Raw genomic sequence first — 25,385 nt, 5'->3', positions numbered from 1 at the left:
TCAATGTTTTCTTTCTTGTGTTGTAGCTCAGTCTTTGTCAACTCAAGCTTCTCTTTATCTTCCTTCATTTCTTGTTTTTCTTGTTGTAAGATGTCCATTTGTTTCTGGGTGTCCGACCTCATCAATCCAGGCCCAATTTGTCTTGGTTGATCATCTCTCTGAGCTGCTCAAGCTCTTCTTTCTCTTTCTTCATTTCCATCTTGTGTTTTTCAAGATCTTGTTTTTCCATCACCAGCTTTTGGTTGACTTCATTTTCCATTACTTGTTGTTGTATGAGCATGTCTGACCTCATTCTTATCAGTCCTTCCTTTTCTCTCTCAATCATCTCAACATAAGCATCCATCTTTTCTTTCTCCTCATCAAGTTGAACATGCTTTTCTTCAGTGTACTGCAGAGTTTTTCTATGGCTTCATTTTTCTGTTGCAATCTGTCCATTTTTGTTCTAATGTCTTCACGTGACCTATCATTCAGCTGTTTGAGTTTTGCCCTCAAATTTTCAATGGCTGTCATTTTTGTGAGGAGCTCCTCCTCTCTCATTCTCAGGTCGGACCAGTCTATCTCCAGTCTGTCCTTTTCATCTCCAAGAATTTCTCTGTCTCTATCAATGTCAGCCTTAATTTGCTTGAGATATTCTTTCTGTCCATTGATACTTTCCAAGGTAGCTTCAATGTCTTCTTTTTTCTGGTGGAGATCCTTCCTGAAAAGTTCCAGCTCTTCTCTGTCTGCCAGTATGGTGTCACGGCTCTTTTGCAAGTCTTGTGCCTGTCTTTTGATGTCTTCATCCTTGAGGTCTAATTCTTTTGGTTTCATAGCACTAATGGTGCATGACATTGCGAAACTCTTCTTTGTCCTTCTTGAACTTGGTTGCCAAGTCTTTAATGTTATTTTTCTCTCTGGTCATTCGTCTAGGCTGCTATCAATGTTTTCTTTCTTGTGTTGCTAGCTCAGTCTTTGTCATTTCAAGCTTTTCTGTATCTTCTTTCATGTCTTGTTTTTCTTGTTGTAAGATGTCCATTTGTTTCTGGGTGTCCGACCTCATCAAATCCAGGCCCAATTTGTCTTGGTTGATCATCTCTCTGAGCTGCTCAAGCTCTTCTTTCTCTTTCTTCATTTCCATCTTGTGTTTTTCAAGATCTTGTTTTTCAATCACCAGCTTTTGGTTGACTTCATTTTCCATTACCTGTTGTTGTATGAGCATGTCTGACCTCATTCTCATCAGTCCTTCCTTTTCTCTCCCAATCATTTCAACAAAAGCATCCATCTTTTCTTTCTCCTCATCAAGTTGAACATGCTTTTCCTTCAGTGTAGTGCAGAGTTTTTCTATGGCTTCATTTTTCTGTTGTAATCTGTCCATTTTTGTTCTAATGTCTTCACGTGACCTATCATTCAGCTGTTTGAGTTTTGCCCTCAAATTTTCAATGGCTGTCATTTTTGTGAGGAGCTCCTCCTCTCTCATTCTCAGGTCGGACCAGTCTATCTCCAGTCTGTCCTTTTCATCTCCAAGCATTTCTCTGTCTCTATCAATGTCAGCCTTAATTTGCTTGAGATATTCTTTCTCTCCATTGATACTTTCCAAGGTAGCTTCAATGTCTTCTTTTTTCTGGTGGAGATCCTTCCTGAAAAGTTCCAGCTCTTCTCTGTCTGCCAGTATGGTGTCACGGCTCTTTTGCAAGTCTTGTGCCTGTCTTTTGATGTCTTCATCCTTGAGGTCTAATTCTTTTTGTTTCATAGCACTAATGGTGATGACATTGTCAAGTTCTTCTTTTTCCTTCTGAACTTGGTTTGCCAAGTCTTTAATGTTATTTTTCTCTCTGTTCATTTCGTCTAGGCTGCTATCAATGTTTTCTTTCTTGTGTTGTAGCTCAGTCTTTGTCAACTCAAGCTTCTCTTTATCTTCCTTCATTTCTTGTTTTTCTTGTTGTAAGATGTCCATTTGTTTCTGGGTGTCCGACCTCATCAAATCCAGGCCCAATTTGTCTTGGTTGATCATCTCTCTGAGCTGCTCAAGCTCTTCTTTCTCTTTCTTCATTTCCATCTTGTGTTTTTCAAGATCTTGTTTTTCCATCACCAGCTTTTGGTTGACTTCATTTTCCATTACCTGTTGTTGTATGAGCATGTCTGACCTCATTCTCATCAGTCCTTCCTTTTCTCTCTCAATCATCTCAACATAAACATCCATCTTTTCTTTCTCCTCATCAAGTTGAACATGCTTTTCCGTCAGTGTAGTGCAGAGTTTTTCTATGGCTTCATTTTTCTGTTGCAATCTGTCCATTTTTGTTCTAATGTCTTCACGTGACCTATCATTCAGCTGTTTGAGTTTTGCCCTCAAATTTTCAATGGCTGTCATTTTTGTGAGGAGCTCCTCCTCTCTCATTCTCAGGTCGGACCAGTCTATCTCCAGTCTGTCCTTTTCATCTCCAAGCATTTCTCTGTCTCTATCAATGTCAGCCTTAATTTGCTTGAGATATTCTTTCTCTCCATTGATACTTTCCAAGGTAGCTTCAATGTCTTCTTTTTTCTGGTGGAGATCCTTCCTGAAAAGTTCCAGCTCTTCTCTGTCTGCCAGTATGGCGTCACGGCTCTTTTGCAAGTCTTGTGCCTGTCTTTTGATGTCTTCATCCTTGAGGTCTAATTCTCTTTGGTTTAAAGCAGTAAAGTCCAAGACATCGCAAAACTCTTCTTTGTCTTCTTGAACTTGGATTGCTACATCTTTAAAGTCTCTTTTCTTTCTGGTAATTACATCAAGGACGTCATCAGTTTTTTCTTTCTCGTGTTGCTGCTCAGTCTTTGTCATTTCAAGCTTTTCTGTATCTTCCTTCATGTCTTGTTTTTCTTGTTGTGAAATGTCCATTTGTTTCTGGGGGTCTGACCTCATCAAATCCAGGCCCAATTTGTCTTGGTTGATCATCTCTCTGAGCTGCTCAAGCTCTTCTTTCTGTTTCTTCATTTCCATCTTGTGTTTTTCAAGATCTTGTTTTTCCATCACCAGCTTTTGGTTGACTTCATTTTCCATTACCTGTTGTTGTATGAGCATGTCTGACCTCATTCTCATCAGTCCTTCCTTTTCTCTCTCAATCATCTCAACATAAGCGTCCATCTTTTCTTTCTCCTCATCAAGTTGAACATGATTTTCCTTCAATGTAATGCAGAGTGTGTCTATGGCTTCATTTTTCTGTTGCAATCTGTCCATTTTTGTTCTAATGTCTTCACGTGACCTATCATTCAGCTGTTTGAGTTTTGCCCTCAAATTTTCAATGGCTGTCATTTTTGTGAGGAGCTCCTCCTCTCTCATTCTCAGATTGGACCAGTCTATCTCCAGTCTGTCCTTTTCATCTCCAAGAATTTCTCTGTCTCTATCAATGTCAGCCTTAATTTGCTTGAGATATTCTTTCTCTCCATCGATACCTTCCAAGGTAGCGTCAATGTCTTCTTTCTTCTGGTGGAGATCCTTCCTGAAAAGTTCCAGCTCTTCTCTGTCTGCCAGTATGGCGTCACGGCTCTTTTGCAAGTCTTGTGCCTGTCTTTTGATGTCTTCATCCTTGAGGTCTAATTCTCTTTGGTTTAAAGCAGTAAAGTCCAAGACATCGCAAAACTCTTCTTTGTCTTCTTGAACTTGGATTGCTACATCTTTAAAGTCTCTTTTCTTTCTGGTAATTACATCAAGGACGTCATCAGTTTTTTCTTTCTCGTGTTGCTGCTCAGTCTTTGTCATTTCAAGCTTTTCTGTATCTTCCTTCATGTCTTGTTTTTCTTGTTGTGAAATGTCCATTTGTTTCTGGGGGTCTGACCTCATCAAATCCAGGCCCAATTTGTCTTGGTTGATCATCTCTCTGAGCTGCTCAAGCTCTTCTTTCTCTTTCTTCATTTCCATCTTGTGTTTTTCAAGATCTTGTTTTTCCATCACCAGCTTTTGGTTGACTTCATTTTCCATTACCTGTTGTTGTATGAGCATGTCTGACCTCATTCTCATCAGTCCTTCCTTTTCTCTCTCAATCATCTCAACATAAGCGTCCATCTTTTCTTTCTCCTCATCAAGTTGAACATGCTTTTCCTTCAGTGTAATGCAGAGTGTGTCTATGGCTTCATTTTTCTGTTGCAATCTGTCCATTTTTGTTCTAATGTCTTCACGTGACCTATCATTCAGCTGTTTGAGTTTTGCCCTCAAATTTTCAATGGCTGTCATTTTTGTGAGGAGCTCCTCCTCTCTCATTCTCAGGTTGGACCAGTCTATCTCCAGTCTGTCCTTTTCATCTCCAAGAATTTCTCTGTCTCTATCAATGTCAGCCTTAATTTGCTTGAGATATTCTTTCTCTCCATCGATACCTTCCAAGGTAGCTTCAATGTCTTCTTTCTTCTGGTGGAGATCCTTCCTGAAAAGTTCCAGCTCTTCTCTTTCTGCCAGCATGGTGTCACGGCTCTTTTGCAAGTCTTGTGCCTGTCTTTTGATGTCTTCATCCTTGAGGTCTAATTCTTTTTGTTTCATAGCACTAATGGTGATGACATTGTCAAGTTCTTCTTTTTCCTTCTGAACTTGGTTTGCCAAGTCTTTAATGTTATTTTTCTCTCTGTTCATTTCGTCTAGGCTGCTATCAATGTTTTCTTTCTTGTGTTGTAGCTCAGTCTTTGTCAACTCAAGCTTCTCTTTATCTTCCTTCATTTCTTGTTTTTCTTGTTGTAAGATGTCCATTTGTTTCTGGGTGTCCGACCTCATCAAATCCAGGCCCAATTTGTCTTGGTTGATCATCTCTCTGAGCTGCTCAAGCTCTTCTTTCTCTTTCTTCATTTCCATCTTGTGTTTTTCAAGATCTTGTTTTTCCATCACCAGCTTTTGGTTGACTTCATTTTCCATTACCTGTTGTTGTATGAGCATGTCTGACCTCATTCTCATCAGTCCTTCCTTTTCTCTCTCAATCATCTCAACATAAGCGTCCATCTTTTCTTTCTCCTCATCAAGTTGAACATGCTTTTCCTTCAGTGTAATGCAGAGTGTGTCTATGGCTTCATTTTTCTGTTGCAATCTGTCCATTTTTGTTCTAATGTCTTCACGTGACCTATCATTCAGCTGTTTGAGTTTTGCCCTCAAATTTTCAATGGCTGTCATTTTTGTGAGGAGCTCCTCCTCTCTCATTCTCAGGTTGGACCAGTCTATCTCCAGTCTGTCCTTTTCATCTCCAAGAATTTCTCTGTCTCTATCAATGTCAGCCTTAATTTGCTTGAGATATTCTTTCTCTCCATCGATACCTTCCAAGGTAGCTTCAATGTCTTCTTTCTTCTGGTGGAGATCCTTCCTGAAAAGTTCCAGCTCTTCTCTTTCTGCCAGCATGGTGTCACGGCTCTTTTGCAAGTCTTGTGCCTGTCTTTTGATGTCTTCATCCTTGAGGTCTAATTCTTTTTGTTTCATAGCACTAATGGTGATGACATTGTCAAGTTCTTCTTTTTCCTTCTGAACTTGGTTTGCCAAGTCTTTAATGTTATTTTTCTCTCTGTTCATTTCGTCTAGGCTGCTATCAATGTTTTCTTTCTTGTGTTGTAGCTCAGTCTTTGTCAACTCAAGCTTCTCTTTATCTTCCTTCATTTCTTGTTTTTCTTGTTGTAAGATGTCCATTTGTTTCTGGGTGTCCGACCTCATCAAATCCAGGCCCAATTTGTCTTGGTTGATCATCTCTCTGAGCTGCTCAAGCTCTTCTTTCTCTTTCTTCATTTCCATCTTGTGTTTTTCAAGATCTTGTTTTTCCATCACCAGCTTTTGGTTGACTTCATTTTCCATTACTTGTTGTTGTATGAGCATGTCTGACCTCATTCTCATCAGTCCTTCCTTTTCTCTCTCAATCATCTCAACATAAGCATCCATCTTTTCTTTCTCCTCATCAAGTTGAACATGCTTTTCCTTCAGTGTAATGCAGAGTGTGTCTATGGCTTCATTTTTCTGTTGCAATCTGTCCATTTTTGTTCTAATGTCTTCACGTGACCTATCATTCAGCTGTTTGAGTTTTGCCCTCAAATTTTCAATGGCTGTCATTTTTGTGAGGAGCTCCTCCTCTCTCATTCTCAGGTTGGACCAGTCTATCTCCAGTCTGTCCTTTTCATCTCCAAGAATTTCTCTGTCTCTATCAATGTCAGCCTTAATTTGCTTGAGATATTCTTTCTCTCCATCGATACCTTCCAAGGTAGCTTCAATGTCTTCTTTCTTCTGGTGGAGATCCTTCCTGAAAAGTTCCAGCTCTTCTCTTTCTGCCAGCATGGTGTCACGGCTCTTTTGCAAGTCTTGTGCCTGTCTTTTGATGTCTTCATCCTTGAGGTCTAATTCTTTTTGTTTCATAGCACTAATGGTGATGACATTGTCAAGTTCTTCTTTTTCCTTCTGAACTTGGTTTGCCAAGTCTTTAATGTTATTTTTCTCTCTGTTCATTTCGTCTAGGCTGCTATCAATGTTTTCTTTCTTGTGTTGTAGCTCAGTCTTTGTCAACTCAAGCTTCTCTTTATCTTCCTTCATTTCTTGTTTTTCTTGTTGTAAGATGTCCATTTGTTTCTGGGTGTCCGACCTCATCAAATCCAGGCCCAATTTGTCTTGGTTGATCATCTCTCTGAGCTGCTCAAGCTCTTCTTTCTCTTTCTTCATTTCCATCTTGTGTTTTTCAAGATCTTGTTTTTCCATCACCAGCTTTTGGTTGACTTCATTTTCCATTACCTGTTGTTGTATGAGCATGTCTGACCTCATTCTCATCAGTCCTTCCTTTTCTCTCTCAATCATCTCAACATAAGCGTCCATCTTTTCTTTCTCCTCATCAAGTTGAACATGCTTTTCCTTCAGTGTAATGCAGAGTGTGTCTATGGCTTCATTTTTCTGTTGCAATCTGTCCATTTTTGTTCTAATGTCTTCACGTGACCTATCATTCAGCTGTTTGAGTTTTGCCCTCAAATTTTCAATGGCTGTCATTTTTGTGAGGAGCTCCTCCTCTCTCATTCTCAGGTTGGACCAGTCTATCTCCAGTCTGTCCTTTTCATCTCCAAGAATTTCTCTGTCTCTATCAATGTCAGCCTTAATTTGCTTGAGATATTCTTTCTCTCCATCGATACCTTCCAAGGTAGCTTCAATGTCTTCTTTCTTCTGGTGGAGATCCTTCCTGAAAAGTTCCAGCTCTTCTCTTTCTGCCAGCATGGTGTCACGGCTCTTTTGCAAGTCTTGTGCCTGTCTTTTGATGTCTTCATCCTTGAGGTCTAATTCTTTTTGTTTCATAGCACTAATGGTGATGACATTGTCAAGTTCTTCTTTTTCCTTCTGAACTTGGTTTGCCAAGTCTTTAATGTTATTTTTCTCTCTGTTCATTTCGTCTAGGCTGCTATCAATGTTTTCTTTCTTGTGTTGTAGCTCAGTCTTTGTCAACTCAAGCTTCTCTTTATCTTCCTTCATTTCTTGTTTTTCTTGTTGTAAGATGTCCATTTGTTTCTGGGTGTCCGACCTCATCAAATCCAGGCCCAATTTGTCTTGGTTGATCATCTCTCTGAGCTGCTCAAGCTCTTCTTTCTCTTTCTTCATTTCCATCTTGTGTTTTTCAAGATCTTGTTTTTCCATCACCAGCTTTTGGTTGACTTCATTTTCCATTACTTGTTGTTGTATGAGCATGTCTGACCTCATTCTCATCAGTCCTTCCTTTTCTCTCTCAATCATCTCAACATAAGCGTCCATCTTTTCTTTCTCCTCATCAAGTTGAACATGCTTTTCCTTCAGTGTAATGCAGAGTGTGTCTATGGCTTCATTTTTCTGTTGCAATCTGTCCATTTTTGTTCTAATGTCTTCACGTGACCTATCATTCAGCTGTTTGAGTTTTGCCCTCAAATTTTCAATGGCTGTCATTTTTGTGAGGAGCTCCTCCTCTCTCATTCTCAGATTGGACCAGTCTATCTCCAGTCTGTCCTTTTCATCTCCAAGAATTTCTCTGTCTCTATCAATGTCAGCCTTAATTTGCTTGAGATATTCTTTCTCTCCATCGATACCTTCCAAGGTAGCTTCAATGTCTTCTTTCTTCTGGTGGAGATCCTTCCTGAAAAGTTCCAGCTCTTCTCTTTCTGCCAGTATGGTGTCACGGCTCTTTTGCAAGTCTTGTGCCTGTCTTTTGATGTCTTCATACATGAGGTCTAATTCTTTTTGTTTCATAGCACTAATGGTGATGACATTGTCAAGTTCTTCTTTTTCCTTCTGAACTTGGTTTGCCAAGTCTTTAATGTTATTTTTCTCTCTGTTCATTTCGTCTAGGCTGCTATCAATGTTTTCTTTCTCGTGCTGCTGCTCAGTCTTTGTCATTTCAAGCCCCTCTTTTTCTTCCTTCATGTCCTGTTGTTCTTGTTGTAAGATGTCCATTTCTTTCTGAGTGTCTGACCTCATCAAATCCAGGCCCGATTTGTCTTTGTTGATCATCTCCCTGAGCTGCTCAAGCTCTTCTTTCTCTTTCTTCATTTCCATCTTGTGTTTTTCAAGATCTTGTTTCTCCATCACCAGCTTTTTATTGATTTCATTTTCCATTACTTGTTGTTGTTTGAGCATGTCTGACCTCATTCTCATCAGTCCTTCCTTTTCTCTCTCAATCATCTCAACATAAGCGTCCATCTTTTCTTTCTCCTCATCAAGTTGAACATGCTTTTCCTTCAGTGTAATGCAGAGTGTGTCTATGGCTTCATTTTTCTGTTGCAATCTGTCCATTTTTGTTCTAATGTCTTCACGTGACCTATCATTCAGCTGTTTGAGTTTTGCCCTCAAATTTTCAATGGCTGTCATTTTTGTGAGGAGCTCCTCCTCTCTCATTCTCAGGTTGGACCAGTCTATCTCCAGTCTGTCCTTTTCATCTCCAAGAATTTCTCTGTCTCTATCAATGTCAGCCTTAATTTGCTTGAGATATTCTTTCTCTCCATCGATACCTTCCAAGGTAGCTTCAATGTCTTCTTTCTTCTGGTGGAGATCCTTCCTGAAAAGTTCCAGCTCTTCTCTTTCTGCCAGCATGGTGTCACGGCTCTTTTGCAAGTCTTGTGCCTGTCTTTTGATGTCTTCATCCTTGAGGTCTAATTCTTTTTGTTTCATAGCACTAATGGTGATGACATTGTCAAGTTCTTCTTTTTCCTTCTGAACTTGGTTTGCCAAGTCTTTAATGTTACTTTTCTCTCTGTTCATTTCATCTAGGCTGCTATCAATGTTTTCTTTCTTGTGTTGTAGCTCAGTCTTTGTCAACTCAAGCTTCTCTTTATCTTCCTTCATTTCTTGTTTTTCTTGTTGTAAGATGTCCATTTGTTTCTGGGTGTCCGACCTCATCAAATCCAGGCCCAATTTGTCTTGGTTGATCATCTCTCTGAGCTGCTCAAGCTCTTCTTTCTCTTTCTTCATTTCCATCTTGTGTTTTTCAAGATCTTGTTTTTCCATCACCAGCTTTTGGTTGACTTCATTTTCCATTACTTGTTGTTGTATGAGCATGTCTGACCTCATTCTCATCAGTCCTTCCTTTTCTCTCTCAATCATCTCAACATAAGCATCCATCTTTTCTTTCTCCTCATCAAGTTGAACATGCTTTTCCTTCAATGTAATGCAGAGTGTGTCTATGGCTTCATTTTTCTGTTGCAATCTGTCCATTTTTGTTCTAATGTCTTCACGTGACCTATCATTCAGCTGTTTGAGTTTTGCCCTCAAATTTTCAATGGCTGTCATTTTTGTGAAGAGCTCCTCCTCTCTCATTCTCAGGTTGGACCAGTCTATCTCCAGTCTGTCCTTTTCATCTCCAAGAATTTCTCTGTCTCTATCAATGTCAGCCTTAATTTGCTTGAGATATTCTTTCTCTCCATCGATACCTTCCAAGGTAGCTTCAATGTCTTCTTTCTTCTGGTGGAGATCCTTCCTGAAAAGTTCCAGCTCTTCTTTTTCTGCCAGCATGGTGTCACGGCTCTTTTGCAAGTCTTGTGCCTGTCTTTTGATGTCTTCATCCTTGAGGTCTAATTCTTTTTGTTTCATAGCACTAATGGTGATGACATTGTCAAGTTCTTCTTTTTCTTTCTGAACTTGGTTTGCCAAGTCTTTAATGTTATTTTTCTCTCTGTTCATTTCGTCTAGGCTGCTATCAATGTTTTCTTTCTTGTGTTGTAGCTCAGTCTTTGTCAACTCAAGCTTCTCTTTATCTTCCTTCATTTCTTGTTTTTCTTGTTGTAAGATGTCCATTTGTTTCTGGGTGTCCGACCTCATCAAATCCAGGCCCAATTTGTCTTGGTTGATCATCTCTCTGAGCTGCTCAAGCTCTTCTTTCTCTTTCTTCATTTCCATCTTGTGTTTTTCAAGATCTTGTTTTTCCATCACCAGCTTTTGGTTGACTTCATTTTCCATTACTTGTTGTTGTATGAGCATGTCTGACCTCATTCTCATCAGTCCTTCCTTTTCTCTCTCAATCATCTCAACATAAGCATCCATCTTTTCTTTCTCCTCATCAAGTTGAACATGCTTTTCCTTCAGTGTAATGCAGAGTGTGTCTATGGCTTCATTTTTCTGTTGCAATCTGTCCATTTTTGTTCTAATGTCTTCACGTGACTTATCATTCAGCTGTTTGAGTTTTGCCCTCAAATTTTCAATGGCTGTCATTTTTGTGAGGAGCTCCTCCTCTCTCATTCTCAGGTTGGACCAGTCTATCTCCAGTCTGTCCTTTTCATCTCCAAGAATTTCTCTGTCTCTAGCCCTCAAATTTCAATGGCTGTCAGTTTTGTGACAAGTTCGTCCTCTCTCATTCTCAGGTCGGACCAGTCTATCTCCAGTCTGTCCTTTTCATCTCCAAGCATTTCTCTGTCTCTATCAATGTCAACTTTAATTTGCTTGAGATATTCTTTCTCTCCACTGATACTGTCCACGGTTCCTTCAGTGTCTTCTTCCTTCTTTTGGAGATCCTTCCTGAAAAGTTCAAGCTCTTCTTTTTCTGCTGGTACGGTGTCACGGCTCTTTTGCAAGTCTTGTGCCTGTCTTTTGATGTCTTCATCCTTGAGGTCTAATTCTTTTTGTTTCATAGTACTTATGCTGATGTCATCATCAAGCTCTTTTTTGTCTTCCTGCACTTGTATTGAAACATCTTTAACGTCTCTTTTCATAATGCCAATTTCTTCAAGGACGCCATCAGTCTTTGCCTTCTTTTGTTGTAGCTCAATCTTTGTCATCTCAAGCCCCTCTTTTTCTTCCTTCATGTCTTGTTGTTCTTGTTGTAAGCTGTCCATTTGTTTCTGGGTGTCTGACCTCATTAAATCCAGGCCCAATTTGTCTTGGTTGATCATCTCTTTGAGCTGCTCAAGCTCTTCTTTCTCTTTCTTCATTTCCATCTTGTGTTTTTCAAGATCTTGTTTCTCTATCACCAGTTTTTTACTGATTTCATTTTCCATTACTTGTTGTTGTATGAGCATGTCTGACCTCATTCTCATCAGTCCTTCCTTTTCTCTCTCAATCATCTCAACATAAGCATCCATCTTTTCTTTCTCCTCATCAAGTTGAACATGCTTTTCCATCAGTGTAATGTGGAGTTTTTCTGTGGCTTCATTTTTCTCTTGCAGTCTGTCCATTTTTGTTCTAATGTCTTCACATGACTTATCATTCAGCTGTTTGAGTTTTACCCTCAAATTTTCAATGGCTGTCAGTTTTGTGACAAGCTCGTCCTCTCTCATTCTCAGGTCGGACCGGTCTATCTCCAGTCTGTCCTTTTCATCTCCAAGTATTTCTCTGTCTCTATCAATGTCAGCTTTAATTTGCTTGAGATATTCTTTCTCTCCACTGATACTGTCCACAGTTCCTTCAGTGTCTTCTTCCTTCTTTTGGAGATCCTTCCTGAAAAGTTCCAGCTCTTCTTTTTCTGCTGGTACGGTGTCACGGCTCTTTTGCAAGTCTTGTGCCTGTCTTTTGATGTCTTCATCCTTGAGGTCTAATTCTTTTTGTTTCATAGTACTTATGCTGATGTCATCATCAAGCTCTTTTTTGTCTTCCTGCACTTGTATTGAAACATCTTTAACTTCTCTTTTCATAATGCCAATTTCTTCAAGGACGCCATCAGTCTTTGCTTTCTTTTGTTGTAGCTCAGTCTTTGTCATCTCAAGCCCCTCTTTTTCTTCCTTCATGTCTTGTTGTTCTTGTTGTGTCATATCCATTTGTTTCTGGGTGTCCGACCTCATCAAATCCAGGCCCAATTTGTCTTGGTTGATCTTCTCCCTGAGCTGCTCAAGCTCTTCTTTCTCTTTCTTCATTTCCATCTTGTGTTTTTCAAAATCTTGTTTTTCCATCACCAGCTTTTGGTTGACTTCATTTTCCATTACTTGTTGTTGTATGAGCATGTCTGACCTCATTTGCATCAGTCCTTCCTTTTCTCTCTCAATCATCTCAACATAAGCATCCGTCTTTTCTTTCTCCTCATCAAGTTTCATATACTTTTCCTTCAGTGTAATGTGGAGTTTTTCTGTGGCTTCATTTTTCTCTTGCAGTCTGTCTATTTTTGTTCTAATGTCTTCACGTGACCTATCATTCAGCTGTTTGAGTTTTCCTCTCAAATTTTCAATGGCTGTCAGTTTTGTGAAGAGCTCCTCCTCTCTCATTCTCAGGTCGGACCGGTCTATCTCCAGTCTGTCCTTTTCATCTCCAAGCATTTCTCTGTCTCTATCAATGTCAGCTTTAATTTGCTTGAGATATTCTTTCTCTCCATTGATACTGTCCATAGTAGCTTCAATATCTTCTTTCTTGTGGTTTAGCGCCTTCCTCAATAGCTCCAGCTCTTCTCTCTCCGCCCTTGTATTTCTTTTTTCTCTTTCTGTTTTGTCATGGAGGCTTATAATTTCATCCTTTCTTTTCTGTATTTCAGTCTTTGTAATTTCTATCATTTCTTTCTCTTCTTCAATTTTTTGTTTTTCTTTTTGTAGCATGTCCTTTTGTTTCTTGGTTTTACGTTTCATCATTTCAATTTCAAGTTTCTCTTCTAGAAACAGCTCTTTTTCTCTTCTTAGACTTTCCTTTTCTCTTTCCATTTCTTCTTTTAGTTCCTCAAGATATTGGTTTTCAGTCACAGGTTCCAGTTTCCATTCATTTTCCAGCTTCTTCTCTTTTGGTTTAATGTCATATTTATTATTTTTCGCCACTTTACTTTTCATCTTTCTTTTAATCTTTACATCTCCCTCAAATGGTTCAGTGGGTTCAATTGTTGCTCCACGTTTTTCCATCTCTTCAGTGCTAATCATTTTAACATCCATTTCACTCTGCAAATCCACCTGTGGTCCTTGTTTTTGCCTTAGCTTCTCATGTTGGATAATTACTTCAGTTTTCTTTTCATCTTGCTGATTTTTTATTTCCCTTTTTTCTATTTTCTCAATATTAATTTCTTCCTCCTCAGTTTCAGTATTTTCTCGTAATCTTTTTCGTTTACTTTGTTTTCTTTCTGTGGATGTTTTTCTTGTTACATCCTCATATGTTTGCTGTTTTGCCACTGTGACTTGAGAGGACTGGATTTTAATCTCTTTCTCATTCCCCAACTTCTTCACCATCAGTTCGTTTGATATTTTCATGAGTCTTTCTTTCTCTTGATCAATTTCTTTTTGCTTGGTGTTTATATTCATCTCAGTTTGCTCAAGGCATGCTTGTCTTTCCTTTATATCATCCAACACTGATAACATTATTTCTTTTTGCTTTTTGATTTCCATCTTTATACTTTCCACTTTAATTCTTTCCTGGGCTATAACTCCCTGACTTTTTAGTATGTCTTGTTTTTCTCTCTTAATTGCACCACTTATATCTTCAAAGTAAATTTTCTTCAGTTTATTTTCTTCCATACTTGTTTTAATTTCTTCCCATTGCTTTAGAATGTGATTCAACTGCTTTGTCATCTTCTGTGTTTTCTGTGCCTCTCCTGTTTCATCTTTTCTCTTATCCTTTTCTCTTTCAAGCTTCAGCTTTATGATTTCTAATTCATCTCTTTCTCTGATGATCCTCTCCAGCCTTTGATCCAGCTCTTTCTTTCTTTTTTGTGTCTCCCTCTTCAGGGCATCCCTCTCTCCTTTTATCTCAGCCCACATCCTTTTAACTTCTTGCTCTTTTCGAATGCCCTTCCGTATTGTCAGTTCATTTTCTCTTCTCCTAATCTCCAGTTCAGACTTCAAAAGTTCCATCTCTCTGATTTCTCTTTTAGTCTTCTCAAATCTTTCATCAAGCTCCAGTTTCTGCCTTTGGATATCGTCCTTCATAATGTTCATCTCATCCCTTTCTTTTTTAGTTTGTTTCACTATTTTGTCAAAGTCTGTCTTTTTGATCTCTAACTGAGACTTCACTCTGTCCATTTTTTCTTGGTCAATCTTGTTCTCAGCCCTCAATGCTTCAATCCGTTCTCTTTGCTTGTCTAGATTAACTTTCAGCTTTTCAAAATTTCCCATTTCCCTCTTGGTTATTTCCAAGGCAGCTTGAATCTTTTGTGCCAGCTGTAAGAGGTTACTAATGGAATGATTAAGGGTTTCGGTTTCTCTGGTATCCTTTTTGATAATACCCTGTTCATCTGTCATAGATTCTTTGTCTTTCAAAATTATTTTAAATTTTTCCCTTTGTTTTTGCATAAGAGCAGTCTGGTCTTCTATACTTTTCTTCTCTCTCTTGATTACTTCCATCTCGTCTATCAGCTCTTGCTTTTGCCGTTGCATCTTGATCTTCATAACCTCTAACTCATCCCTCTCTCTCATGATCTTCTCCAGTCTTTGTTCTTGCTCCCTTCTTTTCTTTTTTGTCTCTGTCCTCAGCATTTCCTTTTCTCTATGTATGTCAGCCCACATCATTTCCATCTCCCCTTTTTTTCTCATGTCTTTTCTAATTGTCTTTTCGTTTTCCTTCCTCTGCATTTCCAACTCTGACTTCAACAGCTCCATTTCCTTTATTTCTCGTTTGGTTTTTTGCATTTTGTCGTCAAGCTCTTGATTTTGCTTCTTGATGCTTTCCTTCATGTGATTCATCTGAATTATCTCTGCCTCAGCACGTTGTCCTGCCAATCTCATATTATTTCTTTCCTCCTGCATCTGATGTTTCAATATTTCAATCGTCGATCTCTTAGTCTTGGTTTGTGCCTGCAGTGTTTCAATGTCCTCTCTTTGTCTTTGTAAATCAGCCTGGACATTTTGTAGAGTTCTCATGTCTCTCGTTGTCTTTTCCACCTTTGCTTCAATCTCGTCCTTTTGTCGCTGTTGGTCACTGATTGCCTTGCTTAATTTTTCAGTTTTGCTGTGTTTCTGATCTAAATTCTTCTTTAGCAATCCCAGTTCGCCCTCGATCTTCTCTTTTGCTGATTTGAGTCTGAAGAGTTCATTTTCCATGGTGTCCTTTTCTGTGACTATTTTCTTTTCTTTTAATTCAAGATCACCACTATCACTTTCTATGCTGTCCTTTTCAGGTGTTTGTTTTTTCTCTATGTCTGTCTTCAGTAGTAACAGATATTCCTTTTCTTTTTTAATATTTTCCAAGGCAGACTCCATGGCCTTCCTTTGTTCCTTGATTTCATTCTTTACATTTTCAAGTTCAGCTCTTTCCTTGGATATTACATTGAATCTGTTTTTTATTTCTTGTTTTTCCGCCTCAATCTTGAAAACCAGATCTTCCAAGTGTCTCTGTTTTAGCTTGCTTTCTTTTATTAAATCTTGTATGTCTTCATTTTTCTTTTGAGTGTTAATAGCCATTTTCTCTATTCTGCTTTTTGCGTTTGCTATGCTCTCCAACTTCTGCTTCATAACCTCTGTTTGTCTCTGTAACTTCACTTTTAAAATGTCTAATTCATCTCTCTCTCTCAAGGTTTTCTCTAACCTCTGGTCCAGTTCTCTCTTCTGTTTTTTTATGGCAGTTTTCATCCATTTTATGTTGCTTATTTCTTCTTTCAAATGCATTTTACTTTGCTTCATTTCATTTTTTACCATCTTTAAAACCTCTCTGATTTGTTTCACCTCCACCACTAATCTCTGAATTGCATTTCTCTCTCCATCTTTCTGATCTTTGTCAATATTATTTTCTTCAACTTGGTATTCAGGTTCTGGTTTTATTTGTCTTACAATTCCACTGGTTTTATAAATCTCCTGAATAAGTTCTTTTATATCAGCACTGCTTGTATCCCTTTGATCAGCCCCTGCAAGAGTCTCCTCAATATTTATCTGTAGATCCTCTTTTGTCTTGTGTATTTCCTCCTTTGGTTTTTCACTTTCATGCTTTTCTATATCCTTTTGACTTTGTGACTCCCAAATAATATGCTCAAACTCCTCCATAGCCATTTCAGTATCCACTCTTTTTGCCTTCATTTCTTTGGTGGTTTTCATTCTCTTTTTTCCTGTCTGCTCATTTTCTTTTGTTGGCTTTGGAATCTCTGGCTTAAGCAGTTTCACCTTCAGCTCCTGTTTTTGCTTCTCGGGGTCTAATCTCTTAAAGTTAATCTCATCTGTTTCTGTCTGTTCCAGGGCTTCCCCACTCTCTTCTTTCTTCACCTGTAATTCATATCTTATTGTCATTTTTTCATCTCTCACAATATTGCCTTCCTCCCTCAAGACATCTGCATATTCTGTTGTTTTCAGCAGTCCAATATTTCTTTCTCTCAGATTACTCATTTCCTCACTCAAATCCATTTCAACCCCTCGTTTCTGGCTCTGTAGGTCATTTATTTCTAAAATGAGTCTTTCAATCTCTTGATTTTTTTGTTCCATGTTATCCATAGCCTGCGTTATTTGCACCTTTATTCTCTCCTCTTTTTCCTTGAGCATGGATATCTGGTTTTCTATTTCTTTCTTTTCCCTTGTAGTTATCTCCATTTCAGTCTGATCTTCATGAATCTCTGTCTGCAGTTGTAATAAAAGATTTTGTTCTTCTTTTATCCCCACTGTGAAAGATTTCAGTTCTTCTTGCAGTGTTGGAGTTGGAGATGTTTCATCTTTGAGGAGGTCATCTGTCTCTTTCTGTGATTCATGAGTAATGGCTTTACTTACTGTAATAGCCTCTTTGGTTGCATTTTCCATCAGTATCCATCTGCTGAGCTCAGCTTTCATTGAATTCAGCTGATCCTTTTGAAATAAGGAAAAAAGTCATTAAACCCACAATGTATCCTCATGTTGCAGTAATTACACACAGCTATGCAGTTGCCTATTAATTATGAAAACATCTTCATAACTAATTTTACATTGCAGTTTGCAGACAGTCTGTTAAGTGCTTGCATAAAATTTTCAGTTACTCAACGATCCATTGTCTACTTTCCTGGTCAGTTCTCCTTTCAGGCTAATAGGACAACAGGCACCTCATTAACGTTCCGGCTTGGTCTCAAGATGCTGCTGCAATTCATTGAGTCTATACACTATCCATTAAAAACCCATATGTCAAGCTACATTAATTTTTTTCTTAACTCATTTTTAGTGATGTTTTCCATAAAAATTGGAATTCATCGAGTTTTTCCAAGTCTAACTTTTTGGACTTTCTAATGACGACCTTAGACCCCACCTAGGCTGTACATTAACACTAGAGTTCATCTACAGTTCATCTTTTACAATAAGTCTTTCACTTTTCTAGATGAAACTAGGGGCTCTAGTTTCGCAGACCAGGCGAGGCGGGGGTGCAGCACACCTGCGCTTCACCAACTGGGTGTGGCCAGGTGGATTTTGCAAGTTTGGCAGGCCGCGTGCGCTGGCGCAGGTACTCTGCCATCCCTCCTACCGGCGGAAGGGAGGAGAGAAGGCGTGGAGAGAGTTTGACACAGCCGATTCACTTTAAACCAATCAAATGAGCCCCTGTCCTCGCCTTTAAAATGCGTTGCACGAAGGCGTCATGAAAGTTTACAAAATTGACATGGAGGAAGAGAGCAGCAGCAACACACACTCAGGACAATGAGGCCAGTCTTGGCTGCTGGAATGTTGCTAGAGCTACCTGCCATCCATCTGTCCACCCGTCCATGCATCTATTCTTACATTCGTCTTTCTCATTCCCATGTCTTTCCATTACCTACCTGCCTCGCATCTCTCTTTTTCCAGCTCTGTCACCGTTATTGATTTTTGCGAGCAAATATAAATTTAACTGTGAAGCCGCCATTTTTAATGAATGTTTTTACCTCAAACGATAATCCTTGCCATCTTCATATAAATACATGTTTGTTTTGCAACTTTCGACTCCATCACTTACTGATGCAACAACGCACTAGAGATTAAAACAAAATCTGGTTCATGAAAGCTTTTACATTCGCTGTTCTAAATGCCCAGTGTCTGGCAACTGTTGACTGACAGGTGATCAGTTTGGGTTTTCATTACGCTGCCAAACGGTGCCAATTTCCTTTGATCTGACATCAGATGTGATGGGACAGTCGATCTGGAGATAAATTTATGTGCTGATTGAGATAGTAGCATTGAATAGTGGTTTTTGTGGGTATTTATTGCATTGTTACTGTGCCTGACATTCTGGAAACCTGCCTGTGAGGTTTTGGTGACCTGTGCGCCGTTCAGCCAAACTTCCACTACACCAGCTGCGCTCCGCCTGCGCTGACAGTAGACCTGCTCGAAACTAGCTCTGCTCACTACCTCACTGCGCCATCCTGCCTTTTCTCTAGTAAATACATAGCATAAAAAAACAATATTTATAGAATATAATTTTAAAGAATTATATTTGAAAGAATATAATTTGTTGTTGTTGTTGAAAGAATATAATTTGTTACAGATATAGATGCTGTTGTTGTAGATGGATGATACTGCCATCCCCATTTGGATCAATGCCTAAAAACCAGCAGATCCCCAAAGATGGCACCCATACACTTTAAGTGTGAGAGAGGGCATCGGTAGTTGTTCTCAGGCCCCTTCCGATTTTTTGAGTTAGCTGTGATACACTTTTAGTGAACAGATTTAAATCAAACATTTTATTTGAATTATTGCATGGCTCTGTTAAAATAACAAAAAGCATTCACCTGCTCCCTGATCATCTTCAATATCATCCATATGTCAATGCTTCTGCTGGTGAATAGTGAGCTAATAGTGTCGTATTGAGGTTTACCTCAATTTCTGCATCACTGAAATTCTTCTTTTTGTTTTTGTAAAGGTGATTTTGGTCTGGGTGTTTTTTTAATACAGGCAATATCTTTTGCCTAATTTTGCAGTGGGATGGGAACCGTATGCCCCCAAACCCTTAATATATATGGTAGCAGTTGTTAATGTCTAAAATATATGTGGAAGACTCTAAGAACTTAGTGTGCATTAAAAACCCAATGATCCCAATACATGGTCTCATAGTTTATCTTGTTTTTTGTTTTTTTTCATTAGTATTTGGTTGTTTGGTCTGTATATCATTCTTGAAGTTTGATCTGCATGTGCCAGAGGCAGTGCTGTTCACCATGTGTTCACCATGTGACACAGTAAATGAGTGGTGGGCTTTTACATTTATGAGACATTAATTCAGAGTGGTTTTCAATAACAAAATAGAGGGTTTGAGTGTATTTTTTAAATTTATTTTACTGCTGTGCACATATACTTTAATAAAGTGTATGTGCAAGGACAAGGCAATCACATCAGCTCCTATGTACTCGCCAAAATGTATGTGGTCAGTTCTCCAAACATCTGAATGGGTCATATTCAGACTCAAGATGCAAGTCAATGCAAATGAACTGCAGCAACATAGGGAGGCCATTTACTTATTAGCTGGCTATAACTTCTCCTATCTTTGTCATATTACCTGGGATTGCAGAAAGGGTTGTGCCTTTGAAACTAAGTTGACACGAACAAATTAGTGAATAGGTCTGATATTCTTGTTTACTTTGTTTGTAAAATATCTGCTCATATATTTATTGGGACTACTATGTTTGTGTCTCTAGTACTGTCCCAAACATATTGAGATGAGCCAGCATACTCTGTCTCCACAATGAAAAGATAACACTGACACACATTATTATCTTGAAGGACATTTTAAGGTCTTAAAATTTACTTAGTAATTCCAAATTGCAATTACTAATTACAGTTGCGAATTAATTCATTTCTTATAATTTAAACATGCAGTGACAGATATGTGACAATTAGCAATTTTTTCTGTCATTTTTCTCAGTTTTCAATTTCATATGGCAAGTATTATAATTGTTTGCCCAACGTACAAATTACTTTAAATGAAGAAATGAAGGAATGTTGTACTTACCATGTCTGCTCTTACTTTCTCTTTGTCCTCCTCCAGCTTCCTTTGGACCTGATGCATCTCTTCCTTAGTGTTGTCTATCTCTGCAGCAGCCTTTTCTATGTCAGCTTTCATCTCATCCACATTCTGAATTTGAGACCGTATCTCTTCCATTTTCTGTTCAAGCTCCTCCCTTTGCCGTTGCATCTTTATCTTCATAATTTCTAATTTATCTCTCTCTTGCATGGTCTTCTCCAGCCTTTGGTCAAGCTCTCTGTGCTTTTTCTGTGCCTTAAAATTCATCCATTTGATTTGACTCTTTTCTTCCGTAAAGTCTCTTTGACTTTGCTCTGCATCTTCTTTCACCATCTTCAACACCTTTCTGATTTCCTCCACCTCAAGAGTCAATCTATGGATTTCAGCACTCACTCTGTCTCTGTCACTCATCTCCATGTTGCCCTCCTCCAGTTGAAACTCCATGCCTTCTAGTGTGTGTTGCATCATTTCTCTGGTTGTGTCAACCTCTTGAAGTCTTCCCTGAATTTCAGAAATTATATCCTGACTCTCATCATCCTCACTAAAACTGTCCTGCATGTTAATCTCCCTTGACATCTCTGTGTCACTTCTTGCTTTCTCAACAGTCATTCGTTGTGATTCTTCTTGTTCTTGTCTAGCTCGCTCGATCTCCTCCTTCATCTTGTTGATCTCTTCTTTTTTTCTCATGCTCAGTCTGATTCTCTTCTCCAGGTCCTTTTTCTTTATTTCAATCTCTGCATTCAACACCTCCATCTCTCGTATCTCTTTCTTCGTCTTATGTAACTTGTCATCAAGCTCCTGCTTTTGCCTCTCAATAGTCTCCTTCATGCAGTTAATTTCGTCAATCTCTGCTTTTACCAGTTGCCTGTCTCTTTTTATTTCTTCTCTTTGTGCTTGTATTTCACTTTTTACTCTTTCTATCTCTTCCCTTTCAGATTTCGCCTTTGCAATCTTGTCCTCGAGGTCTTCTTTTTGTCTCAGCACATCATCTTTTATCTGTTGCAGCTTTTTGATTTCGCTCACAGAAATCTCCATGCTGCCTTTTTCTGCCTTGAACTCTTCTGTTTCTCCACTCAGTCTCACTTCATGTTCTTGTTCACACTCCTCCAACAAACTCCAAAGTGTCTCCATCTCTTCTTTCACTGTGCTTAAATCATTTTTCACCCTTTCATAAGGATCTTTGTCCTTTGTCATCTCTATGGTTTCTTTTTCTTGTTGCTCTTTTTCTGTACTTTCCTTTTCTTGTATTACCTCCACCCTGCTGATGGAAGCCTTTTCTTTGGTTCTCTCAATCTCAGCTTGCAAACTTATAACCTCTTTTCTCTCTTTTTGGGTCCCGGCTTTCTGCATTTCCTCATCTTCTCTGTCAGTTCCAGTCCATCTTTCCTCCAGCTTTTTGATATTTGTGTTTAAATAATGTTTGATATGCTCAATTTGCACTTTCTGTCTTGTAATGCCCTCTTTGTTTCTCTCCAACTCCTGTTGTATGTCTGCCATCATTTTTTGCATTTGGTCTTTTGCCTCATTTGCGCTTCTCAGTTTTTTCTTATTTTCTTGCATTTGGATTTGAATATCAGCTGTCAACCTCTCTATTCTCTTTTGTTCTTGTTTTATCTGCTCCTTGGATTCCTTATTTTGATGTGCTTTTAGCTCTTCACACTTGATCGCTTCTATTTTGTGTTGCTCACTGATTAGCTCATCGCGCCTCTTTTCCAGAGTGTCTTTTTCTCTCTGTATATCGGCCCACATTTGTTGAATTTGCTCTTTTTCTTCACTGATTTCTTCTTTAGTCTCTTCAAGTTTTTTTGTGGCCTTCTGTATCTCTGATTTCAGTCTGTCTATCAAGAAGCACTGCTCGTGTTTTTCAGCCATCAGTCTGTTAATGTCTTCCTGTTGTTGATCTATCTTTACCTTCATGTGGTCCATTTCTTCTCTTTCTCTTTGTGTCCCTTCCCAGAATCGTTCAATCTCTTCTATTGCTTGCATAGTTTTTTGTCTTCGTCTTTGAATACTGTCTTTCTTTGTTTTTATGTCAGCTTTTGATCCTTTGTCTCCAGATTGCTCAGTATCTCCCATTATCTGATCCTGCTCTGTTTGTGTCATCTTTGTGTTTCCGTGTCTTTGCTCTTTGGTGAAAGAAATGGACAAAATTTCAGTTCTTTCAGATCTCATAATTTAGGAAGGATATTAAGACCTCCAGAGCAGTGTTCCCCAACCCAGTCCTCAAGGACCGCTTGACCTGCAGGTTTTGGTTTCAGCTCTGCTCTTGCACACCTGACCCAATTAAGGCCCACACATCTTTCTGCACGCCCTGTTCAGGTAGATCTGCTTTAACCTTAGCATGACGCCCTTAAATACATCAGGTGTGAAAGAGCAGAGCTGAAACAAAAACCTGCAGGACAGGCGGTCCTTGAGTATAGCTTGAAAATTAGTCTTTAAGTTGGGTAGTCATTACTCTCTTTTAGTAAATTGCATCTCTGAATTTCTGTTCTCATAGCAGTATGATTATCAAACCAATAATGAAATGATAGGCACTATATGTAGCAACCAGAGAGAAAATGAACATGGAAAATGACATCAGCGAGGGGGAGGGAACACACCCTGTGTAACAGGATACAACAGTCTATATAGGAAATGTAGTCTTAATTTTGAGAAAAGATAGCATGATTAATAGCAATGTTTTGTTAGCTAGAGCCACCAGTCTTCTCAGCCATGGCCATTTGTTTACAGTAATTCTAACTTGGTATCATGGTTAATTCAACAGTGACATATTGAGTTCTGTGTGATTCATCTTTAATAAGCTTGTCTTACCTAATTCAGCCATGAGTTCGGGTTCTTCCAGTGTTAGTATCTGGTACAAGTCGGCTTTGGCTTGTGGTGTCCCTTGCTCTACAGCGTCCAGCAGAGCCCTCATCTGATCCTGTGATGTCTGAGCTTCAGTGATGGTGGTCGTTTCCTCTTGTGGGTTTAGCTGCTGTGAGATCCAGGCCTCTACGATGGCACCGCTCGATCTCACCCCAGCGATGATTTGCTCCCTGAATTCCTCCAGGAAGTTTCCCACTAGAAACGAATGGGGTTTTGTTTTTCAGTTTTCCATGAATTAATTTCAAATCACAGAGGGCAGCAGGCATGGATTCATGCATTAATCATTACATTTGTAGAACAGTTTTCTAATGTTAATTTAGACAGTTGCTCCACTTCACGGTGTAGCAGTTTTCATGATTATGAGACAAACTATAGAAAACTACATACATTTATAAACAAAACAAACCCTAACACAAAAACAAACCTGCTGTGTATGACAGGCACTAGAAACATGTCTTAATTATTTCAGGTCAAATGTAATATTGAAAAGTAATATTTACCATGGTCTCTTGATTCGGCCATGTTTCTGTATCAGAAGTTCAAAATTGGTGTTTCCCATGAGATCATAGACCTAAATGGGAATGATATGAAAATGAAAATGAAAAACATAAAACATAAAATACATACATTTTGTGTAACTTAAATGCATACATTGGCTCCATTTCACAAGATGTGCATAGGTAAATTATTTTTTATTCATTTTTATTTTCGTGTGCAGGCATGTTGTGTTTGTACATAAAATACCATATCAACTGAACACAATTAACAAAATGTATGCAAACCTTAATGCAAATTTATAAAAGTATGGTTCTCTCACCTCTGCTTGCTTTTCTTCTCAGTTTTGTGTAGTAAATTAATTAACCCAATAATTAAGACAAATTAAAATAAGTAATTACTATCACGGAGCACTTTGCTGGTCTGCCTCGGTGTTATGCAGATCAGCTGAGATGGGGCAAGTTGGCACAGTTGTCCTAAAAACACAGTATATCTCCTCCCTCCACGTGTTTGGTGCCCACCTAATTTGGTTGCCAGATAGACGTGACACCCAGTGAGCGTCAGTGTCAGCAGATAGCAGCGTACACTTGGGTGGTAAAATATCATGCCACCCGCTCTGCTTCAAGCCTGTATTCCTCTGATAAGGTTTGGGTGTCTGGGATCTCCCACACCTCTCTGATGAAAGCACTGAGTAATCATACATGAACAGGCTGTGGCACCCATACCCATGCATACATCACACACACATACACACACATCGTTGTACTCTGTCATGTCTGTTGATATTTTAAGCAGAAGTTATTACCTTGATATAAAATTATCCACTAATAAAAAATGCTTAAGCCTTATATGAATTACATTATTGATTTTCAGTAAGGTCCTGTATCAAAATTATACATTCAGTTGAGCAGATATGCAGATAATTATTGGCAGGTTATACCCTTATTTAGTGAGGTTGAGCATGTTTGCGTAAATGCATTATCACTTTTGATAAAATACCACAGTGGGTGGTGTGCAGTCGTGTGCTTGCCCAGTCTGTCCACTCCTCCCCGTCTCTGTGCACTCGTTTGTTGGCTGCTGCAGTTTCTAATTAAACACTAAGTGTAGATTTTCTTTATTGATCTCTGCCCCTTTTAATGACCTCTGGGTTTATTATTCCCAGCTATTCCCTGCATTTCCCTCGTCGCTATTTTAAGTGTACCAGTGGCCACAACCTTTTTGCAAACATTTCTTGCACTGTTTTTATCCTACTTGTGCCTTGATGGTGGAACGTTAAAATGTCTGTTCCCGATGTATGTATTTTTAACTCATTTATTTTACCTTATTTTATTTATTCCAGTTTTATTTATTAATTATTTATTTATTCTAGTTTTACTTGTTTTCTTAGTTTTATTTGGGAAGTAGTACAGCGTTGTCCAGAGGTCTGTGTTATGATCCTGTGGTTTATGGACTTTTGGGTTGAACTTTTGGGACTTTTTTGTTTTACCTTATCTGTCTGTCTGTCACATGCACACACACACACACACACGCACACACACACACACTTTCAAGGCTGATAATAACAACTGCAATAACAATGATGATAATAATGACAATGATAATAATCCTTTTTAAAAATATTTATTAGTAGTAGAATAAAATATATAATAATAATGATAATACAGACATAAACAATCAGTCTCCACCATCTTAAAAATACCTGTCAATGTACTCAAGGCAGTACAAGCAATAATCTTAACAGTCCAGGAAACAATCAGCCTGTTAACCCTGTGAAGTTGAGCAGTTGCCTTTTCCCCAGGAATACATCGCCCTCTACTGGGCAGCAACTCGCTACTGGTTGTGGCACAGCTGTCAAGAGGGTCAAGTC

At 38.8% G+C, this 25,385-nt stretch overlaps 1 protein-coding gene across 1 annotated transcript; it reads right to left on the bottom strand.

Annotated features, from left to right (window-relative positions):
• Positions 1-893: 893 nt before the first annotated feature.
• Positions 894-23,863, bottom strand: LOC115371093 (golgin subfamily B member 1-like). The gene is made up of 7 exons (XM_030068220.1): positions 23,841-23,863; positions 23,524-23,594; positions 22,970-23,218; positions 20,147-22,284; positions 16,614-17,055; positions 12,630-12,863; positions 894-10,677 (listed from the first exon to the last, which is right to left on the bottom strand). Exons 2-7 carry the CDS (start codon positions 23,543-23,545, stop codon positions 917-919), a joined length of 12,846 nt encoding a protein of 4,281 aa, XP_029924080.1. The 5' UTR covers positions 23,546-23,594; positions 23,841-23,863; the 3' UTR covers positions 894-916.
• Positions 23,864-25,385: the final 1,522 nt, after the last annotated feature.

The sequence above is a fragment of the Myripristis murdjan genome, chromosome 14 (genome assembly GCF_902150065.1).
Source record: "Myripristis murdjan chromosome 14, fMyrMur1.1, whole genome shotgun sequence".
In the NCBI taxonomy this organism is placed as follows: domain Eukaryota; kingdom Metazoa; phylum Chordata; class Actinopteri; order Holocentriformes; family Holocentridae; genus Myripristis; species Myripristis murdjan.
The sequence above is the reverse complement of the archived record's forward strand: the minus strand, read 5'-3'. Positions and strand labels throughout refer to the sequence as shown.